Source organism: Trichoplusia ni, chromosome 8 (assembly GCF_003590095.1).
Source record: "Trichoplusia ni isolate ovarian cell line Hi5 chromosome 8, tn1, whole genome shotgun sequence".
In the NCBI taxonomy this organism is placed as follows: Eukaryota; Metazoa; Arthropoda; class Insecta; order Lepidoptera; family Noctuidae; genus Trichoplusia; species Trichoplusia ni.
Window position 1 is genome coordinate 5,758,357 of NC_039485.1, and position 23,027 is coordinate 5,781,383.

The window sequence follows — 23,027 nt, forward strand, 5'->3', positions numbered from 1 at the left end:
AACAACTTAAGTCTTGACACAGTTCTGTGTAACGAACACTGGCGCGCCGACGAGAACATTCAGTGTTATTGCAATAGCATGATAGTCGGGAATTTTACCATACCCGGCCCGGGTGCATCCGGAAATTCCGGGGCCAGTCGTTTGGCGGAACATTAATTACCCGGCCACTTAACCGGGTGTGCCATGCGGCCCGACTGTTTTATGATAAGTAGGTACTGGCCCACCGATTGTTGTCATTTGTTTTTATCGTTTTTATATAAACGAGTAAATTAAAGTGCGTTCGTGTAATGTGTGGTCTGTTACGTGATGGCCTATGTTGATTCCCGTACGAAATGATAACATTAAAACCTCACCGCGAAGCCATTTCAGCGCGTACTTATAAAACATGGAGCCATGAATATTTGTGCGTCGAAATGTATGTCCTTTCTTGTATTTCGGAGTAAATTCACACTCAAATAGCGTATAATGTACCTTCACCTAACAATATGGATGCCAAACAAACAATTGTTCCCTGCGGGGTCTAACCCTCGACCCTAGCTACAAAGCCGGGGGAAGTCACGGCGCCAAACGAAACGTTGAAATAGCAATGAGCCAGCGAATTACATTTGTGCCAGCTTTTTATTATAACAACATGAAGATGCACTTACCGTTCATAACGAAAAATACAAAAAGTAGACTTATATTTTGTTGTATAAAGCGAAATTTAGAAGGCCTGTATGAAGTTATGTACATGATTACACACAGAATTGTTCAGACAATTTATTTTTAGGCAATTAAAACAAGCATCGTTGCCGCCATACACAGCCGTATACTCACACCTCCGACTTTTATTAACTAACCACATTACGCACACTCGCGAGTCTCGACAGTATCGCAGGGCGTCATTTGTGAAATAAATCGTTTATAATCAAGTGGTGTGACGTCATCAGCAACTGTCTGCGGCCCGACATGTAATTTCCCGGGCGTCAATTATCAGACGCGCCTCGGTCGAGAGCTTCTGTCAAGATATTTGACAACACCTTAATATAAGCCTCCCCGTTGTATGGCAGTTATCGTTTTTGAAATTATTTGGGGCGCCATAAACTTGTATAATTAGCTAAGACACTTAGTACTGTGATGTAATACTACACTTGTATGGCAATTCTATGTGATCTTTCTCCCTTTAGAATGATTCACTTTTTTTCTTGTTTAGCGATAAACGAAAAACCAATAAAAGGAAAACCTTTACTTTGCAGTGTGATATCAATTGCCAAAATTATAACTTTTTATTTCTTAATAACATTTTGTTATATAGAACAACGTATGCAATCTTTACGTCATAGTAGGTAACATGGTTAGGTTAACTTATATAAATTTTGTTATTTTATTTATTCTCCTAAACTTACAAAGCTTACAACGCTCATGCAAAGTCCTATACTTTGCATGAGCGTTTCTAGAATCGACCTGAATCAAATCCAACACAAAAGCAGAAAAACTGAACGGCTTCTCCCCTTTCCCAACGTAGTTATGATCGGTTTTCAGTCTAAACAGAGTTAGGTATCAGTATTTTAGCAGGAGCGCTGCGTCTGGCCCGCAACCCAATTATTGGGAGATGCCATCATAATCAGGTTACACAGGATATCAAACTTTCAGTCTTCTGGCTATCTGGTATCGGGTGGTTAACTTTGTAAAGCATGTGTTTACCAAACCAATACATGACCTTACTTCATGAAGGACAGTTTAACCATCGTTAAGTAAATGGGGAAACAACAATTTCCCTGACGTGTCTAATATATCAAGTTTTTATTTAGTTTCACCTGTCTCGTTGTCTGTCTGTCTGTCTGACTGTTAATCTGTAACCAAATCTGGCAAGTTGAATTTCATCTACTACTCGGTTTTCGATTGAGCTGAAAATTTGTCAACATGCATACTCGTATGTATATTGAGCGGCAATTCAGTATTATGACATGGCATATGTAGATCTGATCTGATGCTGGAGCTGGAAGGTGGCAATAACACAATTTGTTTGAATTGTATTTTCGAGTACTATGAGTCCAAAGCGAAAAAGCTTGTTTCTTAACAGTTTTTTTATATTAAGTACCTATTTTATTTTATAATCTAGCTTTCAGAACGATAATTAAGTTCCTCGATTTTTGCTTTTTATTCCTAATCAACACGTCCATCGCAGTTTAATTTCAATAATGCTAAAATCAAACTGGAGAATGAAATAGAAATTAGGAAGAACCGATTGTTTTGTGTTTTACATTACTATTTTATATGTTCAAGAAATTCTACATTTTGATTTTTAAATCTACAAATCAAAGGCATCCTATTATCCGTAAGTACGTACTGTTTAAAGCAACGTACCATCCTCCCTTATTAAGTCGAATTGACTTAGTTAAGCAAACGCTCGTATAAGTAAACTACAACATCTGTCAAAGTCGGGTTGCCCTGTATGCTTTATGTAGTTGTGTGCTTGTGTTTAGAGTTCAAGTGGCTCTGTAAGTGTGACTGTCATACTAACTAAAGCTACATCTAGGATCTAGAGTCTAGGCAAGATTAACAGTTCCTCAAGTGGCATTTCTATAATCGGTAAAAACCATACTTTGTTTTTGACCCATCCCGCTAAGTGGTGTTATGAGTTTGCCTGCCTGTGACATAGTGGGGGTGATTTTTTTTTATTTTATCTTGTGATAAGTCAAGTTGTGTTGATCTAGATTTCCTTAAATTCCGTTGTGATGATTGACGTTGACGATTTTAGAAAGGTCACTTGTCTCGATAGGCTGCACTGAAAACGAAATATTTTTTTTTAACGCATAAATAGTAAATATCGAAAATTGATAATGGACTAGAAAAGGTTACTTACTCTAAATAAGAAATCCTCTCTAAAAGTTGCTTTTCGATTCTTTTTTGAGAGTAAATTACAATCAGATTTTCAGGCCATTTTATTAGAGGCAAACGAATATACTCGAAAGTGATTCATCATTCCCCTGCCCTTATCCCAATTATTTTATTTGGGGTCGGCGCAACATGTCATCTTCTTCCATACCTTCCTATCGGCCGTCATCTCACAAGAAACACACTTTACAGCCATATCGTCTTTCACACAATCCATCCATCGTTTCTTTGGTCGTCCTCTTCCCCTATATCCATCCACATCCATGCTTAACGCCTTCCTTACCAAATGATTTTCATTCCTCCGCATAACATGCCCATACCATGACAGCCGGTTACCACGTAGTTTCTCTGTAACCGGTGCCACTTTCAAACTTCCCCTTATATACTCATTTCTTACTCTATCCGCTCTCGTAACACCACACATTCCTCTTAACATTCTCATCTCTGCTGCATGCAATTGTCTTTCATTCATCCCTTTTGTCGCCCAGCACTCTGATCCATACAAGACAGCAGGTCTGACAATGGTCTTATAGATCTTCCCCTTAAATTTAAGGGGAATGTGGGGGTCACAAATCGTTCCCGTTACCTGCCGCCATTTCATCCATCCTGCGTTAATTCGGTGCTTAACCGCCCGATCTATTTCGCCATCGCTCTGAATGAATGAACCAAGATACCGGAAGTCGGAGCAGACTGGAAGGCGCACACCATCAAGCTTTATAGCTTCAGGACTGGAGAGACCGCCGAAATCGCAGAACATGTATTCTGTCTTTGTTCTGCTGATTTTCAAGCCCACACTCTCCAGCTTCTGTTGCCACACCTCCAATCTGCTCTGGATCTCGGGTCCATTTTCCCCAACCAGAACAATGTCATCGGCAAACAGCATGCACCAGGGTGCCTCCTCCTGTATGTCTGCCGTAAGGGCATCCATAATCAGCAGGAAGAGGTAAGGGCTTAATGCCGACCCTTGGTGCAAGCCCACTGCCACACTGAACTGGTCGGAGTTGCCAGCAGACGATCGGACGTATGTACAGGATTGCCTGTACATAGCACGAATTAACTCCACATACTTTCCAGGCACACCTTTCTCTTTCATAGCCCACCATAACACTTCACGAGGCACCCTATCATAAGCTTTCTCGAGGTCAATGAATACCATGTGCAAGTTCTTGTGCACACGTCTGTACTTCTCGCACAGTTGGCGAAGTGCAAAGATGGCATCCATCGTCCCTCGACCTGGCATGAAACCAAACTGGTTTTCAGTAATCTCACTCTCTTCTCTCAATCTTTTCTCTAACACCTTTTCCCATACTTTCATAGTATGTGACATGAGCTTTATCCCCCTATAGTTGTTGCAATCTTGAACATCCCCTTTATTTTTGAAGATGGGCACTAGAGAGCTGGTACACCATTCTTGTGGGATGTCTTCTTCATGCAACAACTTATTGAAGAACAAAGTCAGCCACACATATCCTTCATACTTTAGCACCTTCCATACTTCACCTGGTATTTCATCCGGTCCCAAAGCCTTACCATCTTTCATGCCTTTAACTGCTGTCATAACTTCCTCCATGCTAATTTCTCTTACCAATCCCTTATTAACCTGTGCCTCTTGAAGTATACCATTCCAGCCATTCTCTTCGTTCATAAGTTTTTCAAAATACACCTTCCATCGCTCTTTTATTTTGTCATCTTCACATAATAAATCTCCACACTCATCTTTCATGCATTTCATATGTATTACATCTCTTGCTCGTCTTTCTCTCTCTTTTGTAATTCGGTAGAGTACCTTTTGGCCAATAGGGCTATCTAGAGTTTCGTATAACCTCTCCTGCGCCCTAGCCCTGGCAACTGCTACCGCCTTCTTTGCTCTCTTCTTGCATTCATTGTAAAGTGCCTTTTTCTCATCTTTCAAACTTGCATTCATAATTTCTACCCCTTGCCATTCTTTAAACGCGGCCTTTTTTTCTTTAAGGACGTTTTGTACCTCTTCATTCCACCACCATGTATCCCTGTCTATCAAACCTTTACCTTTTGACTCTCCACATACGTCTTTTGCGCTTTCTCTTATACACTTTGCCATCTCACTCCAGCATTCATTCACAGATTTTCCTTCCATCTCACTCATTTCCGTCATCTTATCCACAACTTGATTCCTAAACATAGTAGCACATTCTTCCTTCTGTAACATACGCCATCGTGTCTTTAGGGGGGTCGGTGTTTCCTGATTTTGGGCGAGACACTAAATTTGGCCTCCAAAACAATCAGTCTGTGTTGGGTAACTAATGCTTCGCCTGGCAGCACTTTGCAGTTTTTAACACAGCATAGACTCCTTCGCTTTATTAGAAAGAAGTCTATCTGTGTCGCGTGGTGGCCACTCTTGTAGGTTATAAGGTGTTCCTCTCTTTTCCTAAACCACGTATTAGTTATGGCCAGGTCGAAAGCACAGGCAGCTTGTAACAGTGCCTCGCCGTCAGTGTTCCGGTTTCCGAATCCCCGACCACCATGCACTCTCTCATATCCATCACTCTCTCTTCCTACGTGTCCATTAAAGTCACCACCTATAAACACTTCCTCATTATCCTGCACATTCATCATCAAACAGTCAAAGTCGTTCCAAAACTTCTCCTTCACACTCTCTTCACAACCTGATTGTGGCGCATATACACTTACTATGTTGAAGATGATGTCGTCCACAATCACTTTAACCGCTATCAGTCTATCATTCACTCTTTTAACATCAACCACACTTTCTTTCAACCTGTTGTCTAGAACTACACCCACACCATTTCTCTTTCCATCACTACCACAATAATAAAACTTATATCCTTCTCCTATCTCTATCTATACTCGAAAGTGATTACCAAACATAAACACATATACCTAAATACAGTTCCCAATATCAAAACATCATTTAACACTTTCGTGCAAAAACACGTCCAACAAATTCGAAACTTCCCCTTTCTGTTCCCCTCGCAAATTGTCAGTCGATCAAACCAATTTACTTCCATAACTGGTTAAATAATTTTCATTGAAGCTTTACAAACATAACCATATTAGGTAGCTAAAAGGCGGCGCGGGCCTGCAAGAACGGCTTTCACCCGGTTAACTACCGGATAATCAATTAACCGTTGACCGCCTGCATCCGGCTGCAGCGGAACTATGATGAGACACCAGATAAATGAACCGGAAATGTAGCCGCTCACTTAGTTACACAGCGTTTGTGTCAACTATGGAATATGTTGGAGTCAATGTGTTCAGTGTTGTTTGAAGCTATTTACTTGTAATATAGGCCATTGTGTGGAACAAATCGAAGCAAACATTGTTTTTTAAAACCTTACGGGAAAATCACGTGGTGCAGTATATACATGAGACGTGTCTGTCTGTGACATTATAGCTATCGAACAGATAAATCGATTTTGATTTTATGTGGGAGTGGTTTTTAGCTGTTTGATAAATATCGGTCCAGGACAAGCTCCAGAAAATGGTGGCGAAGTGGAAATTTTTACAACTCCTCAATATTAATGTAAAAAATACTACCTATACGCTGTCTTTAAGTCCAAGTGTCTCGGAGTGATTAAATTTATTATTTATCTTCTCGTTGAACAGAGTAATATTTGTACGTGTTACATAGATAATAGTGTCTGCTATTGATGAAACCTGTGTTGCAGATATGATATTTCGGCAGCATTGTTTATTAACTAAACAATAGCCTATTGTATTTCATTTTCTACAATACGGGTATCTGGACTGAACAAAAATGTTATTTAGATATTGTATGGATACGTTATATATTTACGAACCGTATATTCTCGAAAATATTAGAGAACAGGAGTTGGTTACGTATATCGATTTCGAAAAATATCGATAGCATTTTCCATCTACAATCTGTCTAATCAAACAATCTAATGCGTTCCAATAACTAAGTTACAGTGTCATAAGTTTACTACAGTATACACGACTATTATACCTTGTTCCAATGCATTCAATTCAATTGAATCCGTCAATTCAATTCTATTGTCTTCAATTCTTTTGTTGAAAACTGAAATCGTGATAGAGACACGACCAACAAATCTGTCGGCCCTTATCTTCCAATCCGTACCCGAAGGAACTTAACCCGAATGATTTCCGAGTCATTAACCCAGTGCCACCCGTCCTAAGCAAGATAGACAACATCTGACTTAGATGTGTATCGTGTGAACCGGCGGCTTACAGATTAACTGTCACTGATCCCGTTGTTAGACAGAATTGGAGTTATCAACCACGGACGCGAAGAAATCGTGCTATCTCCAAGTAATGCAGGCTTAGCCGGCTCCAATCAAACTAAACAAACCTCACTAATCGTATTTCTATTCTGTATCTGGATCTGCGGAGTTTCGTGAGCTTCGGGATTATTCCGTATCCAGACAAGACGAAGTTACGGTCTCGTTACCTCGAATGACTCTAAGTAAAGTGGCGTTTTAAGATTACAGAGTCGAGACTAGTGCACTTGTGTAGTGTAATTACAATGTTCTGATAATGGTAAAGGGCGCGCCGAATATCCACTTAAGTAAAATCAATGTGATTGTAGAAATTTCCACTTAAATGAAAGGCGAGTAACCTTACCAAGGAACGTTTATGCTCTAACCTTTAAACAAGGATAAGATGGTATAAAATCTTAATGATTCCTTGCTTTTTTCTTTAATAAAACAAGGAAAATGTTCTTTTGGTTCTGGCCATGACTTTTATTGATAAGTAAATAAGAATTTCAGCATGAAGGTTTAACTTATTTTTAATTCAATCGGTCTTCTAAAATCAAACTTTTTTTCTTATACTGCTTTACAACTACTGCAGAGACAAGGAGGTCAAAAAAGAGGTTAATTTAAATATTCGTTCTTATTTTGGAATGAACATAATTTGGTAGTGAGAGTAAACGATTCATCTTATAATATAATGTATGTTATGAGTGCACCGCTGCAGCTGAGAGCATTCCTTGGAAGCAATTAATTGCGCCGCCCTCCATCATTTATTATGTCATCTTGATGGGGTAAGCGAGCTGGCACATCCGTTACGTAAACCTCTTAACAATGTCAATCTCTTCGAAACTATACATAGAAGTATATAGATGAATTTGGAAGTTAATAAAAAGTATAAGTAAAAGAGGTTTTTTTGGCTATGTATTTTGTAAGCCAGTAGATGCTAGAGGTTGAAAGCATTTTTTCATATCAATATTTTTACAGCTATGATATATGATATCATCTATACTAATATATAAAGCTGAAGACTTTGTTTGTTTATTTTAACGCGCTAATCTCAGGAACTACTGGTGCAAATTGAAAAATTCTTTTTGCGTTAAATAGACCATTCATCGAGGAAGGCTTTAGGCTATAAACCATCACGCTGCAACTAATAGGAACGAAGATACAAAGGAAAATGTGAAAAAAACAGGGCAGGTAGGTATAAATCATAACTTATATCTTCTATCCACGGGGACGAAGTCGGGGCACTATTAGCTAGTATATGATTATACATATGAACACTAAATCAATGTTAATAAACAGCAAGTATATTAGTTTAAAAAAAATCGTGGTTGTTGTTTAAGAGATCAGAATAAAACTAAGATAACCATGTGGGACGCTCTAGCTTGACCAAAGACTTTTTGAAAAGATAGGTACTTAATTAAAGGTCAAGTTATAATACAATACTTAAGTAACTATACTCCTTAATCAGTGTAGCAGCAATTAAAACGCAGAACGAGAATATTCATAGCAGAATAGAAAGAATTTGTTACAATGAGTTGTTTGAAAGCTATTTGAAATTAAAATCGTGAGTAACGGTGCCGCAGCGCCTGGTGCCTGACCGGAGGCTCGCCTTATTTACACTACCCGGTTTTTCACTACGTCGTTTACAACTAGAACAAACAATCACTTTTTAGTGCGATTTTAAAATTATTGAGATTGTGAATCTGTCTCTGCCTTATATTAGGTATGAAGTTATTTAGCTGAACTTAATGGTAGTATCAATTAGTTTAGAGTTATATAATCTAAATTAACAGTATAGAAATATGTATTTGATTATTCAGGTAAGCCGCTTTTTACTATATCTAGCTATTACCCGCGCACTGCCATGTAGAACAGCCTAGTTTTTTTTCTGGATTTTCCTAAATATTTGAAAACTAAATCAGTGCGACCATCCTACACAAGGCTTTATAGATATACACCCATACACATCTACCTACTTCCTTGTATTGTGTCTTAAATTAAGTCGTTAAATAAAACCAGCGCAAAGTTACAATTTTAACATCTTTAATATAATACTTATTATACATAACAGACAAAGGTTGCTAAGTTTTATTCAATTAGAAGTTGTTAAATTACTAAGAAGGGTTTTAGGAGGCTACACATTAATTATCTCAAGCTGGCATCTTGTAAAACCGACACGGGCTTAACAAATATCGGAAGCGGCCAAACAAGGCTTCTTAACTTCGAAAATGCTTAGTCACTCCCGAGCTTGTGCAAAAGAGATTGTTTCTCAAAACAACGGCACTCTTCAAGTAGATAAACACAGAATTTGCTGAACATACAAAACATGAAAATAAATTTTGCTCAAGTATTATATCTGTTGTTCTTTTAAACAATTTGATGTGCAGAGTTACTTAATATGCCTACGTGATTTGACATCGTTCATGAATGCCTACGTATCTGGCCATTGTAAGAGGAATGAGGACTATTAATGGTATCGAATCCATTAAGAGTATAGTGAGCTAAAGAGCCCCGCAGTCACAGTTGTAAGCTTGTCGTTCGTCTCGAAACTTGAACCGCGGATCAAACTTTCCTCGCGAGACATGAAACTTGACTCGGATGATAAGATTAAAATATTACATCGGCTTGGCAAACTCACTCAGACATTATTCCACTCCTGAGTTACAGTAGGAGTCGTTATAATTATAATGTTAACACCGTACTCAACTTAAGCGATAACATAAAGAGGTTAAAGCCTATTAGATCTGTGAACCGTACATCCTAATAGGTCCTAACTAAAAGTTTATCGGAAGATGTAACTTCAAAATGTACACTTTGCGTTTCAGTCGCCCGTTTTGGTCTTATCAGAATGTCGTTGGGAGGATCCCGAAATTTACATTATTGGTGCAGTAGACAGAAAAAGTAGGCCACGGAGGAACCAATTTGTAGCTTTTGGCAAGCTTTTAAATGTTCTGGAAAGGGGGGGGGAGTGAAACTAATTAGAATGTGAATTGCTGTTGTAGGCCGGGCAGAGAGTGTAGCCGAAGGTAGGCACTAAGCGAGGCATGCGGCGGGAGGCGGCCCGGGGCGTTCATCTAATGAGCATCCTGCCTCTCACAATGTACCGAGATGATATTCCGCGGTGCCCCGACGACTATTATTATATTCCGCCAAGCGAACCGCCGCGGGCACGGCGTGCAAGCCTTTTCAAAATAACTATGTTGCGCTATATTTACGACGACTTAAAGCGAACCTCTAATTCTAAATGTGGAGATTATTCCGTTCAAATTGCACGCCACTGGATATTGTAGAGCAAGAATAATTTAGCGTACTTATTTATTCACACAGTAGTGTAGCTCTGTAAGTTATAAATATCCCTATTCTACTTTAACAGGACTAGAACTCGGAATGAGTAGCAAACGGATGCGATAAACTTGTATTTCAAAAATGCTGATGGTTCAGATAAAATTGATAATTTCCACTGAAAAATAAGTCATATCGACTAGCGCTTACTGCACGCTATTCGGCTCCACACTATCTCTCTCTATCTCTATGACGTAATAGTGTAAGGTAAAAATATTGAACTAATTGATTTGACAAGTTAATAGGTAGTAAGCGCGTGTTGAGACACTCTCCATACGTCTTCAATATAAGCGGTTCGGTGGCACGGTTCGACTCAATCCGACCTAATCTGGGCTTACCGGAGATCACAGGAAACGTTACCGTCGTCGTGATAACGTTTTCCATTTGCTACAATACGAAGTTTATATAACATACTGTACTAAAAATAATTTTACCTTAACCGGAAAGCCAATAGGAAGTCAGTCAATCCGAAAAAATATTTGCTAGCAACCGGTGAATATGGAAACAGATACGTGGAGGGAGGTTGGATACATATTTTGTTGAAATAGAGTTATTATAATGCCTTGCCTTGCAGTTCTATGCATGGATTTATGTTCAGAAGACGCAGGTTCGATCCCGCTGGCAAAGTAAAATTTCTTAATTATTCTAAGACACCTCTGATAGATGGTGAAGGAAATCATCGTGATGGAATCTGGATTTCAAATATTTGAATCTGAAATTTTCAACCAGCTCTGACTTACCGTTGTGTTCAATTCTCAAAAACCTTTCCTGTAAGGGGAGAGGCCTGCGGCCTTTCTTACAGACCTTAATTTTAAACAACTTTATGAATAAAATATTTAAATTTTAACAAATCTATTTATTTTATCCCATTAGTATTTGCCAGAATCGCGTTAATGGATTATTAAATTCCTAACAAAATAAAGTGACCCAAACATGATTTACGTCAAATAGACTTACACCAAATCACTTGAAACTATATATTTTTACTTCGTTTTAAATAAACAATGCAATTTTCCATTCGGTCGGCGATGAAAACAAACTAAACGGAAGCAACTTTTCTACTCGATCGCTTCGACTAGCGCGATGCAATGCGAATTTTATGAATAATAAACATCGATTATTGTTTGCTTACTGTAATAACGCAAGTTGCCGTAAACAACGTGATAAAAATGAACCATTTTTATGCTTTATATCAGACATATTCTTGTTTATGAAGTAGAAGAAGATCCGATCAGGATACCCTTATGGTGGGTCCACGCGATACACACTTTGAGTTTGTACAAATATCTGTATAAACTTAAAGTCCAAGTAAAAAACTATCTAAAAACCCTGATTTTGTTTGCTCTTTATTGTTTATTTGCCTGAAATACATAATATTGGATTTGACTTGCAAAAATATCAAATTTGCGTAATAAATGTTTGTGCAAATTTATTATTGGCTTTTCCTTTTTTATTAAGGTATGCACTGATTTGTTTCAAAGAAAATTCTTTAAAAGTCTGTATGAAGTCGGTATCGTATGGACCCACCATTACTCTACGCTCAATTCTCAACATTATACCTGACATAAACATTATCCTACTAGTAGAGAAAATCGACGTTTATCAGAAACTTGCCCTACCTCGTACATAAAGTCTCTAATACTTCGTCTCCGCTGTCTGTCCATCTATTCGTCCGTTTGTCATCAGGCTGTATCTCATATAGTCTAACTAGACAGTTGAAATTCAATTAGAGTTTGATAAAAAATGAAAATAGAGGTTGTCAAGTCTTGATGCGGTCGTAAATTGCATGGATGATTCATTTTTGTTTTTCTTTGGAGTAGTTGCAAAGAAACTTGGATGTCGCAAGCACGATCACATGACCGGTCCTTTTTATTTTTCATACATACGTACATTATACATATCTGTATAACACCTAAAAAGTCGACTTTAACCAACTTACGAAGCAGTCGAGTTTCCGGTTTGCCACTGCCAAAAGGAAAAAAAGTGTGTAAGTATAATTCACTAATCATATTCCGAGAATTATTTTTAAGAAACAAATCAATTTCAAAATACTTGCATACTTAAATGATATATTTCAATGAACTTAAATGCTTTTAACTTTCACGTTTATGTCAAAGTTCCACAAACTAAGCTTAACGTCGAAGGAAAAATAAAATTATGATCTTAACATTTCCTATTTCAGAAACTGTTGAGAAAATCCAACAGAAACAAAAGGTAATTGCAGTAGCGCAAAACAAATCCAGGCTTTGCAGTCACCCCGCCTGTATCTAACGACTAGATGAAGAAATAATCTTTCCATAAGCAAAACTACATTTTCTATAACAACAAAACAAACAACTTTATCTCGGTCTACCGGGTGAAGTCATGGAAATGGCGATCTGTTTTTTACGCAATAAAGAAAAAATAAAGTAAAACCCGCGTGAAATATAGGTACAGGGACATTTTCTGTTGAGCCGTTACGTACCGAGGGGTTTGTTTTGGATTTATTGATCCTTTATTGCAGTAAAGATGGCTTGGGTGTGTCTAACCGTGCATACGGGACTGGGTGAATATTTTTAACAGAGAATTTATGTTTCATATGGTAATAACGTGTCTATGATTTAGGAGTGGAATGCGAGTGGAGATCTTCGGTGTGTTTTGTTTGATTTATGTTTTTATCAACAATCGATTTGTTTACTAGGAAGATATTGTCAGGTAGGTATTTATTTCATTCGATAGTCAAATATTGCGTTTCATAAAAATCAATATTTTTTTTTCTCTTGCCATAGTTTGGTTAAATTTTTAGAAACAGTTTGTGGATTATTTAATTTAAATTATTGATTAAATATCGCTTTCACCACAAAGAAAGATTATTCTATGTACCTCCAAAAATACAGGCGAAGCTTAGTTATAAGCAACTATTAAAATGACGTATTATCACTCAATTGTATTTCATGAAGAAAGTTATGTGTTTAACAATCATTGTAAACAAAAACAAAAAATTATTCTTCGTAACTATAGTAAATACTGTTTATTAATATACTTTATGAAATAAAACAGTACTTTTTCCCTAGTCTTCCAACTTGCCAATAAGAGTCACGAAGTAACACGGTGACAAGTTTCATCTGTTTTAAATCAATGTTGGTTTCCATTTTATTCTAGACAAACTTTATCTGAAGGAAGCCAATAGAGGAAAGGAAAATAAAAAGTTCTTATTTTAACTTCGTTCCAAGTACCAAGCAAAGTTCAACAATCCACGTGCGAAAGAGAAAGAAAATGTTTCGTGTAACACCAAACCTACTTACCTAGGCTTTTATTTAAACGAAATACAATAAACATATCTAAGTTCTTTTAGGACAGCCACTACAATTTGCATAAAAGGTTGTTGGTCCCAAGGGAACTTCTGGATTTGCCCCAGTTTGTAGATATCCGATGACGTCAATAAAAGTAAGTTTACCGTATAAATGTGCCCTGTATTATCTACGGATACACTGTTTTAGATCAAAAGGTTACTCCGAATGTAGCGGCATTTCTATTTGATAGTATGAAGAGGTATAATTCGTGGAGCGATATCTTTTGACTGACACTTGGTTGTATTGTCGAGTGGCGCAAACAGATCGCCAGGCAGCTTTCACGCCGGAGTGGCGCTAAGCGCGACCATTTCATGAAGTAATCCGCACTCCGAGAGGCATTAGCGGCTCTACCCGCCCAGCTGCCTCCTCAAACACCCTGACGGTGCATTTTCATACTTTTATTGTATCTTTATCTCTCTAAGCTTTATTCAAAATACACTAGAGAAGATTTATTGGTTTATTGGCTATTTTAAGCAAATTTTACCTTAAACTCTTTAAGGCTTTATTACCTTACAACAATGTAATTATTAAGTATAAAATAATTAAGCTGCGCGGTATAAGCCGGCAGCAAACTATCTGGCGCTGTTTACTTGGCAGTGCAGCGCCAGAGACGGCAGGCGACGATAAGTAGAATCGTTCCACGGCATAATCCTCTCACTGAAGAGGTATTATCGTACTGTGGAGTCCACCCAACGAGGGATAAGCACCTGCATTGTATTGTAAGTGTTGGCGTTTTGACGAGCGGCTTCTTATGCAACGGATTTACTTCTTTGAAGACGCCATATACTATGTGACTTGTAAATGTAATTCACAAAATCACGTACTTTATTCATGTGTAAAATAAACGTATGAAGGTTTTATTCAGACATTTCTGACCTACTTTAGACGCCACGTCCTCTACGTAACAATTTTTAAAAGAATAGTAATAAGTTTTAAGTTTGAAAAGAGAATTTGAAATAAAATTACGAGATGTTTGTATTTACAAACGCGAACGAAGTTGCAGTCGGCATTTCAGTGGCATAAGAAGCTCAGCGACAGTTGAGCCTTTCCGAGACTGGTTATTACAGCATTTTACAAGAACTACTTGTATTTAAATAGTGTTGAGTGTAAATAAGTCTGAGGTAATCATAAATAAATGGTTTGTCAAAAATCATAAAAAATCCTAGAATGCATATTGCTATCAAAGGATCCACAAATATATAAATTATGCTCATGGGGTCTACCTTGCTACGCTTGGTCGTAGCACGCTCTTGCAGCTTTCGTTTTACATGCCAATTACCTAATAACTTATTTACGATAGTCAATTAAACTTTTCTATTATATTGCAACAAAAAAGTGCCAAAACTCAAGTCGCCATTGCATATCCATGAGAGTCTATCCGCGTTATATACACATCATGCTCTACATGTCCACTAAACATTGGCTATTGACGCTCTCGTCGTCATTTTAGTAAAAGCTGGCCATTGTCTCTTTGGATCTTTCCCAAATACCGCTCAACGTCCAATATGAAGACAAAAAGCCACTACACTGACGGCTTGCATATCGAAAATAAATGCACCTATAAAGAACCAGCTCTTTCACATTTTGGAATACAAATAAAAACCACGAACAAAAATGTCTTCGAACAAAAGCTTCATACCCATGCATGTGTAGTACTCTCGATAAGTGTAGGTGGCTAATGATTGAGGCGGTAGCACGTAGCAGAAGCAATTCAACTTCCAAACGTGACTCGAAAGTGCTCCAGGAGTGAAAAATATAATAATTTATCACGTAATAGGATGTAATCTACATTTCGATTGTCATCTGCGTTATTCTAAGGGATTGAATTTTAAGGACGAGAGATTTATTCTAGGTTAGTCAGCGAGCCTTAATTGAGATCCATTCAGCTGAGATATTGGTAAACGGTCAACCGAAGGCGGGCGCCTGATTGAACTCTCTTTCTTGTGTTATTGTGAGTGTAATTACGGGTATTGGCACATTTAAATTTATTTTTCCATTCGACAAACTTGTGATTATTATTTTAATGGGATTTTCAGATACTTAAAAAGTATACTCCATCATTCCGATTCCAAATTATTAGTACAATTTGTAAATAAAATCAATAAGCATCTTTCAAAACATACTTGACTACATTGAAAACAGATTTATATTTTTGCTTCCACAAAAATGCGATAGCATTGGATTAAAGTTAAATATCAAATAGATTTTTTATCGTCAGAAGTCATGGGATAAGTCTAAATTTTCCCAACGGATGAAGCATGAAACGGTTCAGTTAGCGGTCTCAAGACGGACTATTGAGGTTTAACAATGGGGCCAATCACGCCTCCAACTTCCAAGACCTTCCGAGAGCACGTTCTCGCACTTCCGAGTTGTGCGGATACTTCGCGAAGTAACTCAGCCACGGACGAAAAATCCTCAATCAATTGAAGAATCATGATAAAGTTAATGATATCATCTGACATCAATTTATTCGAATCATGTCTGAGGCTGATACATATCATACTAATTTCTGTGCTGACGAATTATTCCGTATTCTGATACACGAAATAAGGTGAAGTCTGTAAGTCAGCGGTAAATAAAAATGATAAAAGACACGTCATGCTTGATCCTGTGAAAAAATACGTAGAATAGTTGAGAATAAAACCTCGCAAGATAAATTCCTCCCAAGACATTTTGCTCTACCTAAGAACCTAGCAGTTGCTACACAAGATTGTGTAACTATATCACCTAAATCCATTGAATATACAGCACTCAAAGTTACAGGTAACACCGCGGTACAAGTCCGATCCGGTGTTGTGCAGTAAATAGGTCGGCTAAAAGTTGTCCCATCTCTAGCGCGTGCCGAAGCCGAACCGAACTCACAGATGTCCGACGCAGCTGCCGTCTCGATGCTTCTCTAGATATCTAATACAAGAAACTATTGTAGACGACGTTTTTTGTTGAGCCAGGAGAAGGATCTGCGTAAATATGTTTAGTAAATTTGTCTTAGAGGCGATTGTACCTATGTGGCAGCTGGCGTTACTACATGTGACGTTTTTTTTTGCAAGATCCCATATTTTAAACGATGACGACGAGACATATGATAATGATGAGTTGTCTGCCATTTATTGATATTTCAAAATAACTTCTTGAAAAGTTTTTATTTACTTAGTTCAAACGTTGTTACCAAGACTTTAATTCTCAATCAGACACAATTTCACCCAAATAAGGCTTAAACTGAAATACCTATTAAGTGTACATGTACACGTGACATATCAGATATATAAACAGGTATCCAAATCTCCCGTACGTTATTAAATGCACAGTCATATCGGAATCGCTGTAATCGAATACGCTCCGATTCATAACCGTATTAAGCCAGGGGTCTGTATCGATTATATCGAGTAGATACACATGCTGGGAGCGGAACCGATAGCCAAATAAACTAGCAAACCGCATCGATTACCTGTCAATGGCAGCCTCCAATGGAGTGACCGCGTCGCCGGACTAGCCGAGACCGTCCTGATAATAGTCAACAAACGTTTTAATTACGTAAAAGGTATCTACACACAATACCAGCTATTTTTATTACGCCAAACCGTGCCAAATTGCTAGAAATATATTAATTAAAATAGCCTACATAATATTCACGGCTACAAAAAGACAGAAGAATCTGCACAGCAATTTCATTATTATGGTGTTAACAACACAATAGAGAAAACTTTGTCTTGACGAAAGTTTTCTACACTTTTAATAAGAGGCCCATTCATCGCATACTTTTCATGAGTAGGGAAGTGGAGAAGAAGGGGGATGGCTTTATCGCAGTAACCCGTGACACCAGAAAATTAAAAGTGCGCTGTCACGGTAGGGCTATCTTAGAAAATAGGGTGACTGTGCTCTTACAGAACTTAATTAATCGACGCTTAAGCCGCTCGGTGGACATGTCCTACAATCGATTTTGCGAGGGTGAACACTGCCTCGTCTACTTCGAAAACAGAAATAAAATAATATAGAAACCTAAAACGACTACAGAATAAGTAGGACCGAAAGAAGATTCAAGATTAAAGGAACGAATTTAGCTTACAAATATCTACTTACTAAGAATCAATTATCCTAACTCTTAAAGCAAATAACTTGTAATGAATTCTCTTAGGCATAAATCTTTTTCAGTGGTTTTTTGAAACGTAAAAAAGTATTTTAATGGTAGTTAGAAACCAAACTACAATTAAACAGGGCCCATACATCAGAGACAGGCTCTCTAGATGTAAAGGCTCTAGTGTGCTCTCCCACGACTGTGAGTGACACATAAATCGATATTGCACGGGACGTGTGGCTTTTGCACTGGTTTTAATAGCCTTGATAAGAATCGGTACACATAAACACAATAGCAAAACTGTGAATCCCTTTCAATGAAAGTTCAAATGGAATGTTTTCGGTTCAATATAAATGTGTCTTAGAGCAGACAGGTTACTTCGATTTCTAAGCAAATAAGCATTCTACTCTACTCTTTAGAAGTTTGGTTATTTCGAAAGGCAAGAAAAATAATTTGTTAGGTTGGCAAAATAAGTTTTCTATTTTTTTATAAAAGTTAAGTGTAATTGATAGGTTCGGATAACGGACTATCATAGGTAAAATCAAATAAAAATTAGTTAATTCAAGATAGACTGCCAAGCTTCACTTTTTGAAAGTTACAAAATATATACCTACAAACATCTCTGCCCGCTCGATCGACTTTATAATATGGGAATAAACATCTATCTGCTTAACCATACACATGTATAGATGCAGCTTCAGTAAGTAGTTGGGATAGAGAGAGAGCAGTAACTGTGTCATCCACACTAATTTAACGATTTATTGAAATAGCACGTAGATAGATAACAAACAAAACTTAGCGAGTGTAACTAACATCTTCGTTGGGATTCCACTGCGTCGACAAACTCCTAAAAGTTTGCTTGAAACTTAATTTAGCTGGACTAGTCCTCGACCGCTGATGGAAAGTTTTAGCAAAGCTCTGTACTAATGGAAGGCGAACTAAATAACTGGAAGCCATCTACCAACGGACTGAAATGTTTATGTATATGCTGCACGGAAAGAATGGGTGGCATGTTCATGTAACTAGGTAGCTACATCACGAATACAGACGTCTAGTCTATGCAGACAATTGAAATTGTATGTAGCTGGGTACATATAAGCACAGTGTTTTACGTACCTAATGGTCGGATAAGGATTGAGGAAGTCCCTATATAATAACACTCTGTATTTTGTATGATTCGTTTTCGTTATAGCCAGTGTAGAGGAAGTCGTCGTCTGTGTGGATAAATATGTACCTATTGAAGATGATTAAATTAAATGAAGTCCTTAAAATATAAAAATATTTATTTTATGTTATCATAGAATATCTCTTATTATACAATATTAGTTAGATAATATAATATATAATAAATCTTTTGTATTATATTTAAACTTCATTGTATTTTGATAATTTCAGTGCTTGATAAAACCTCACAATAAAATTCCTCACATTCAATTATGTAAAAGTTTTACTGGTTTATAGGCAACACTAGCTAGTTTACTTCAAAGTTTGTAAATATAAATAAATAAGAACTAATTCATTACCTTTAAAAAATTCGAGGTGCTAATTTATATCAACATAATAGGGCAGTGACTCATGTGATATGCAAGTACATAACTATTTGTGAGCTCAAAGTATGTCTCAAATCTAAATTATTTTGGAATGGATTGATCATTAAATCGTGGTAGAATCGACTAATAATACGAATAGTCGAATAGTTTAGTTTCCCTTTCGATCGCTTCACTACGCGTACGCGACGCGCCGTTCACATCTGTCACGTTTCTCACACAAAATATTTATCAAATTTATTTCAATAAATACAGCTGTAAATTGTCAGTATCTTTGTAAATACGCTTTAGTATAAGGTGTAGAAGTTCTAAAAGTAATAAATAACTAAATTTCGTTTTTAGATGCAACTAAACAGTGGTTAGAAATGGACCAACAATTCTCATTGTCCTGGAATAATTTTCACGGGAACTTGACTAAAGGATTCGCCGGTTTATTAGGAAATGGCGAATTTGTCGACGTAACTATTGCCGTCGAAGGTCATTTGTTGCAAGCACACAAAGTAATACTATCAATATGTTCACCGTATTTCAAAAAAATGTTTCAAACGAATCCATGTCAACATCCAATTGGTAATTTTTAATTGACTTATTAGTGTGTGAGTTATATGAGTGTTTAATAATTATTATGTGGACCAAATTTACATTTTGTTTGTTTTTTGCAGTTGTACTCAGGGATGTGACTCACAAAGCAATGAAAGACTTGTTACAATTTATGTATCATGGAGAAGTTAGTGTTAAACGTGAAGATCTCACTAGTTTTATAGGAACTGCCGAAGTGCTGCAAATCAAGGGATTGACAAACAAAGAGGTAAGTTCTGTAGCTCCTTTATGGTAAACTAATTTTTAAAAAAAATGTAGTACATCAGTATAATAACCTTCTTCTTAATCTTTTTTAGACTGAAGAAGAAGATGATAGTGAAAGAGAACAAGATTTACCCAAGCACAGAACAGAAACCCTGAACAATACACCGGATGCTGAATCCTGTGTGTCTGATACCTATGACACTGGTTTGAATGATGAAACAACACAAAGCAATGAACTAGAGTTGATGAAGCAAAGACAACTCATAGAAAAATTACATAGACTCAGTAACCTCAAAAGAAAATCAGATGAGTTCCTTCAAAAAACATATTTCTCAGACATACTCAACCCTGAAAAAAGGCCAAAAACAAAAGAAAAACCTATTTACAAACAAAACAGCCAGATATACCCGACCAATAACTATGAAAACTTAAAAAGTTTGTATGATGACAATCCTGTAGATATAACATCAGCTTATAACACACATTTGCAGAAAAACAGCCCTGATATTAATGATAAAAACAAGGAACAATGCCCCTCTGATAATGGAATAGAATTGAAAACTGAATGTGATGACAGTGACATTATAGTAACAGACCCTGCTGTGTGTAACACTCCAAAAAACTATGAGTCATCAAGGGATGGGAAAAAAGATCTATCTATACCCATGGAGTACTCATCACCACAAGATAGTGAGTATTCTTTCAGTTGTAAGAAATGTTTATAACAATCTCTAATTCAAACCTGCATACTTGCACAATATCCATACAGTAAACATTAATCACCTTGCTTACTAACGCTTCCTTATTATTTCATGCTGATCAATAAGATTAGAGATTGTGTTGAAAATGCAATCATTTTATTATTTTTCATCAAATAATGTTCCTATTTTCTTTTGCATTAAGCTTTCTTATGAAAACACGATGGCATTTTCAACAATTTATAATCTTATAAAACTTACATGTCCTTTTGTGCAAACTGTGCTATGAAAATGCCCATCGTGATTTCAGATCCCAGCTTGAGTTCGTTATTCATCGATCTTAAAAACTTAGTGAATGGTAAGGTGACTAACTATGCACCAAGAACTAACACGAGTGACGAGAACCCCAGGCCGACTATGGAACATCGCCTTGTAACTATCCCTCAAAAGGAAGATGGCAAAAAGAAATACCCACAACGGTCTTGCCGGCTCTGTTGGAAGATAGGCAGGAGACGAGACACCAGGTTCATGTGCAGTGCATGTGAACTACCATTTTGTAAATCACCTTGCTTTGGAATCCACTTTAATGATATACTCAAAGTATCTCAGCTGCAAGGAGATTATTATGCAAATTAACATTTAAATACATAGTATGCTTTCCCTCAGCCCTCTACAGAGGCAATATACATTACATTATTTTTAAGCAAAAGTAATATTACATATTATGGATAAAAGTCTACTAGAAGGCTAGTACTAAGGCCTGCTATTTATATTCTTATATACACCATGAATCATAGATTCAAATGAGATTTGGGACCAAATCTATAAACTGGATGTATGTGACAGAAAAACACCCTAAAAAGTTACATAACTATATTGTAGCATAAGTTATGATTAAATACCAGTTACATCTCAGAGTAATAAAGGTCATAAAGCACAATAAATAATTAACTGTGATAGTGGGACTATGCTCTCAAGTGCCAATTAATTGTTAAATCTAAACTTTTTTATAAACTTGCAACCAATTAGAGAATATATTCACAATTTCGATAAGTGCCATTATGTTTCGCCATAAAATTTTATAAAGACTTTATTGCTCATATTCTAGTCTATTTATTGTACTACTTTAAGGTATTCAACAATAATTTTCTGATATAATAATTAGAATAGTTTTTGGACTAGTTATTGAAATGAAACAACTTCGATATCAAAATGATCTCTAACAGCAGTTTTATATTGTTTAAGAACCAAATTGAGATTTACATTCCTCTTTTTTTACATTCGTATTTTTTATTATAATTAAAATTAAGGTCTCGTGTAAAACATTTATTTGTAACGTAATTTTTCTATATTCGAAAACGAGTGCTACTTTTAACGAGTGATGTTAATAAAATAAAAAGTGTGTTTTGAATGATAATTATTATAAGCGAATGTATTTTTATATCCATATTTGATTAAATGATATATGAACAAATCATGAGAATTTCATTTATCTGGAGTTTAAAAAAAAACATTACAAGTCTTTTTTTTATTTTACTCAGTTCTTCTCTGGCAAGGTAGACTAAAAACAATTATTAATTTGCAGGTGCCCTATCCCTTGTCGTGAATGGATCAAATGAACACCATCAGCTACCAGTTCGCTACAAATATATTTACAGTAGAAAGGGACATAAACAGTTAGTGCACATGAACTTTGTTTATACAAAACATTCTACGACTCACGGCAAAACCTCGTGGAGGTGTGTTCAGTATTTTTCACTGAACCGATGTCCAGCAACAGTTGAAACAATAGACTCAATGATCTATGCCGTGAACCATCAACACAACCACGAAGATTGTTATGAGAAGTTAACAAGAAATAATATCTATGAAATGAATGTTTCACCAAAATAGAAGCGGAGTTTTGTGTATATAGTATTATTATTATAAGTGGACCTTAAATAAGTGTTGAAAACCTATTTCTTGCTTAACTAAGTCAATTCTTAAATGCCTTGTTTATAGGTATTTTTTGTTTATGTTAAAATGACGAAGTTAAGCTGGAAATAGATTTTTTATATTAAGAACCTCAATAGAAAGGTTTCAAAAAGTTCCTATGTTTAATTTAAAGTATTTGGTCG

General features: G+C 36.6%; 2 protein-coding genes across 3 annotated transcripts; one reads left to right on the forward strand and one right to left on the reverse strand.

Moving 5' to 3' along the window:
- Positions 1–5,079: 5,079 nt before the first annotated feature.
- On the reverse strand, positions 5,080–6,748 carry LOC113496763 (craniofacial development protein 2-like). Its single transcript, XM_026876084.1, has 2 exons — positions 6,678–6,748; positions 5,080–5,677 (listed from the first exon to the last, which is right to left on the reverse strand). Exons 1-2 carry the CDS (start codon positions 6,746–6,748, stop codon positions 5,080–5,082), a joined length of 669 nt encoding a protein of 222 aa, XP_026731885.1.
- A 12,828-nt stretch (positions 6,749–19,576) lies between these two features.
- LOC113496751 (transcriptional regulator Kaiso-like) lies at positions 19,577–22,816 on the forward strand. 2 transcript variants are annotated; one of them, XM_026876074.1, is made up of 5 exons: positions 19,577–19,672; positions 19,751–19,978; positions 20,071–20,216; positions 20,305–20,902; positions 22,496–22,816. In XM_026876074.1, exons 2-5 carry the CDS (start codon positions 19,774–19,776, stop codon positions 22,801–22,803), a joined length of 1,257 nt encoding a protein of 418 aa, XP_026731875.1. In that variant the 5' UTR covers positions 19,577–19,672; positions 19,751–19,773; the 3' UTR covers positions 22,804–22,816. The 2 variants fall into 2 exon arrangements, with proteins under 2 accessions (XP_026731875.1, XP_026731874.1); XM_026876073.1 differs by lacking the exon at positions 22,496–22,816 and adding an exon at positions 21,221–22,423.
- The last annotated feature ends 211 nt before the right edge of the window (positions 22,817–23,027 follow it).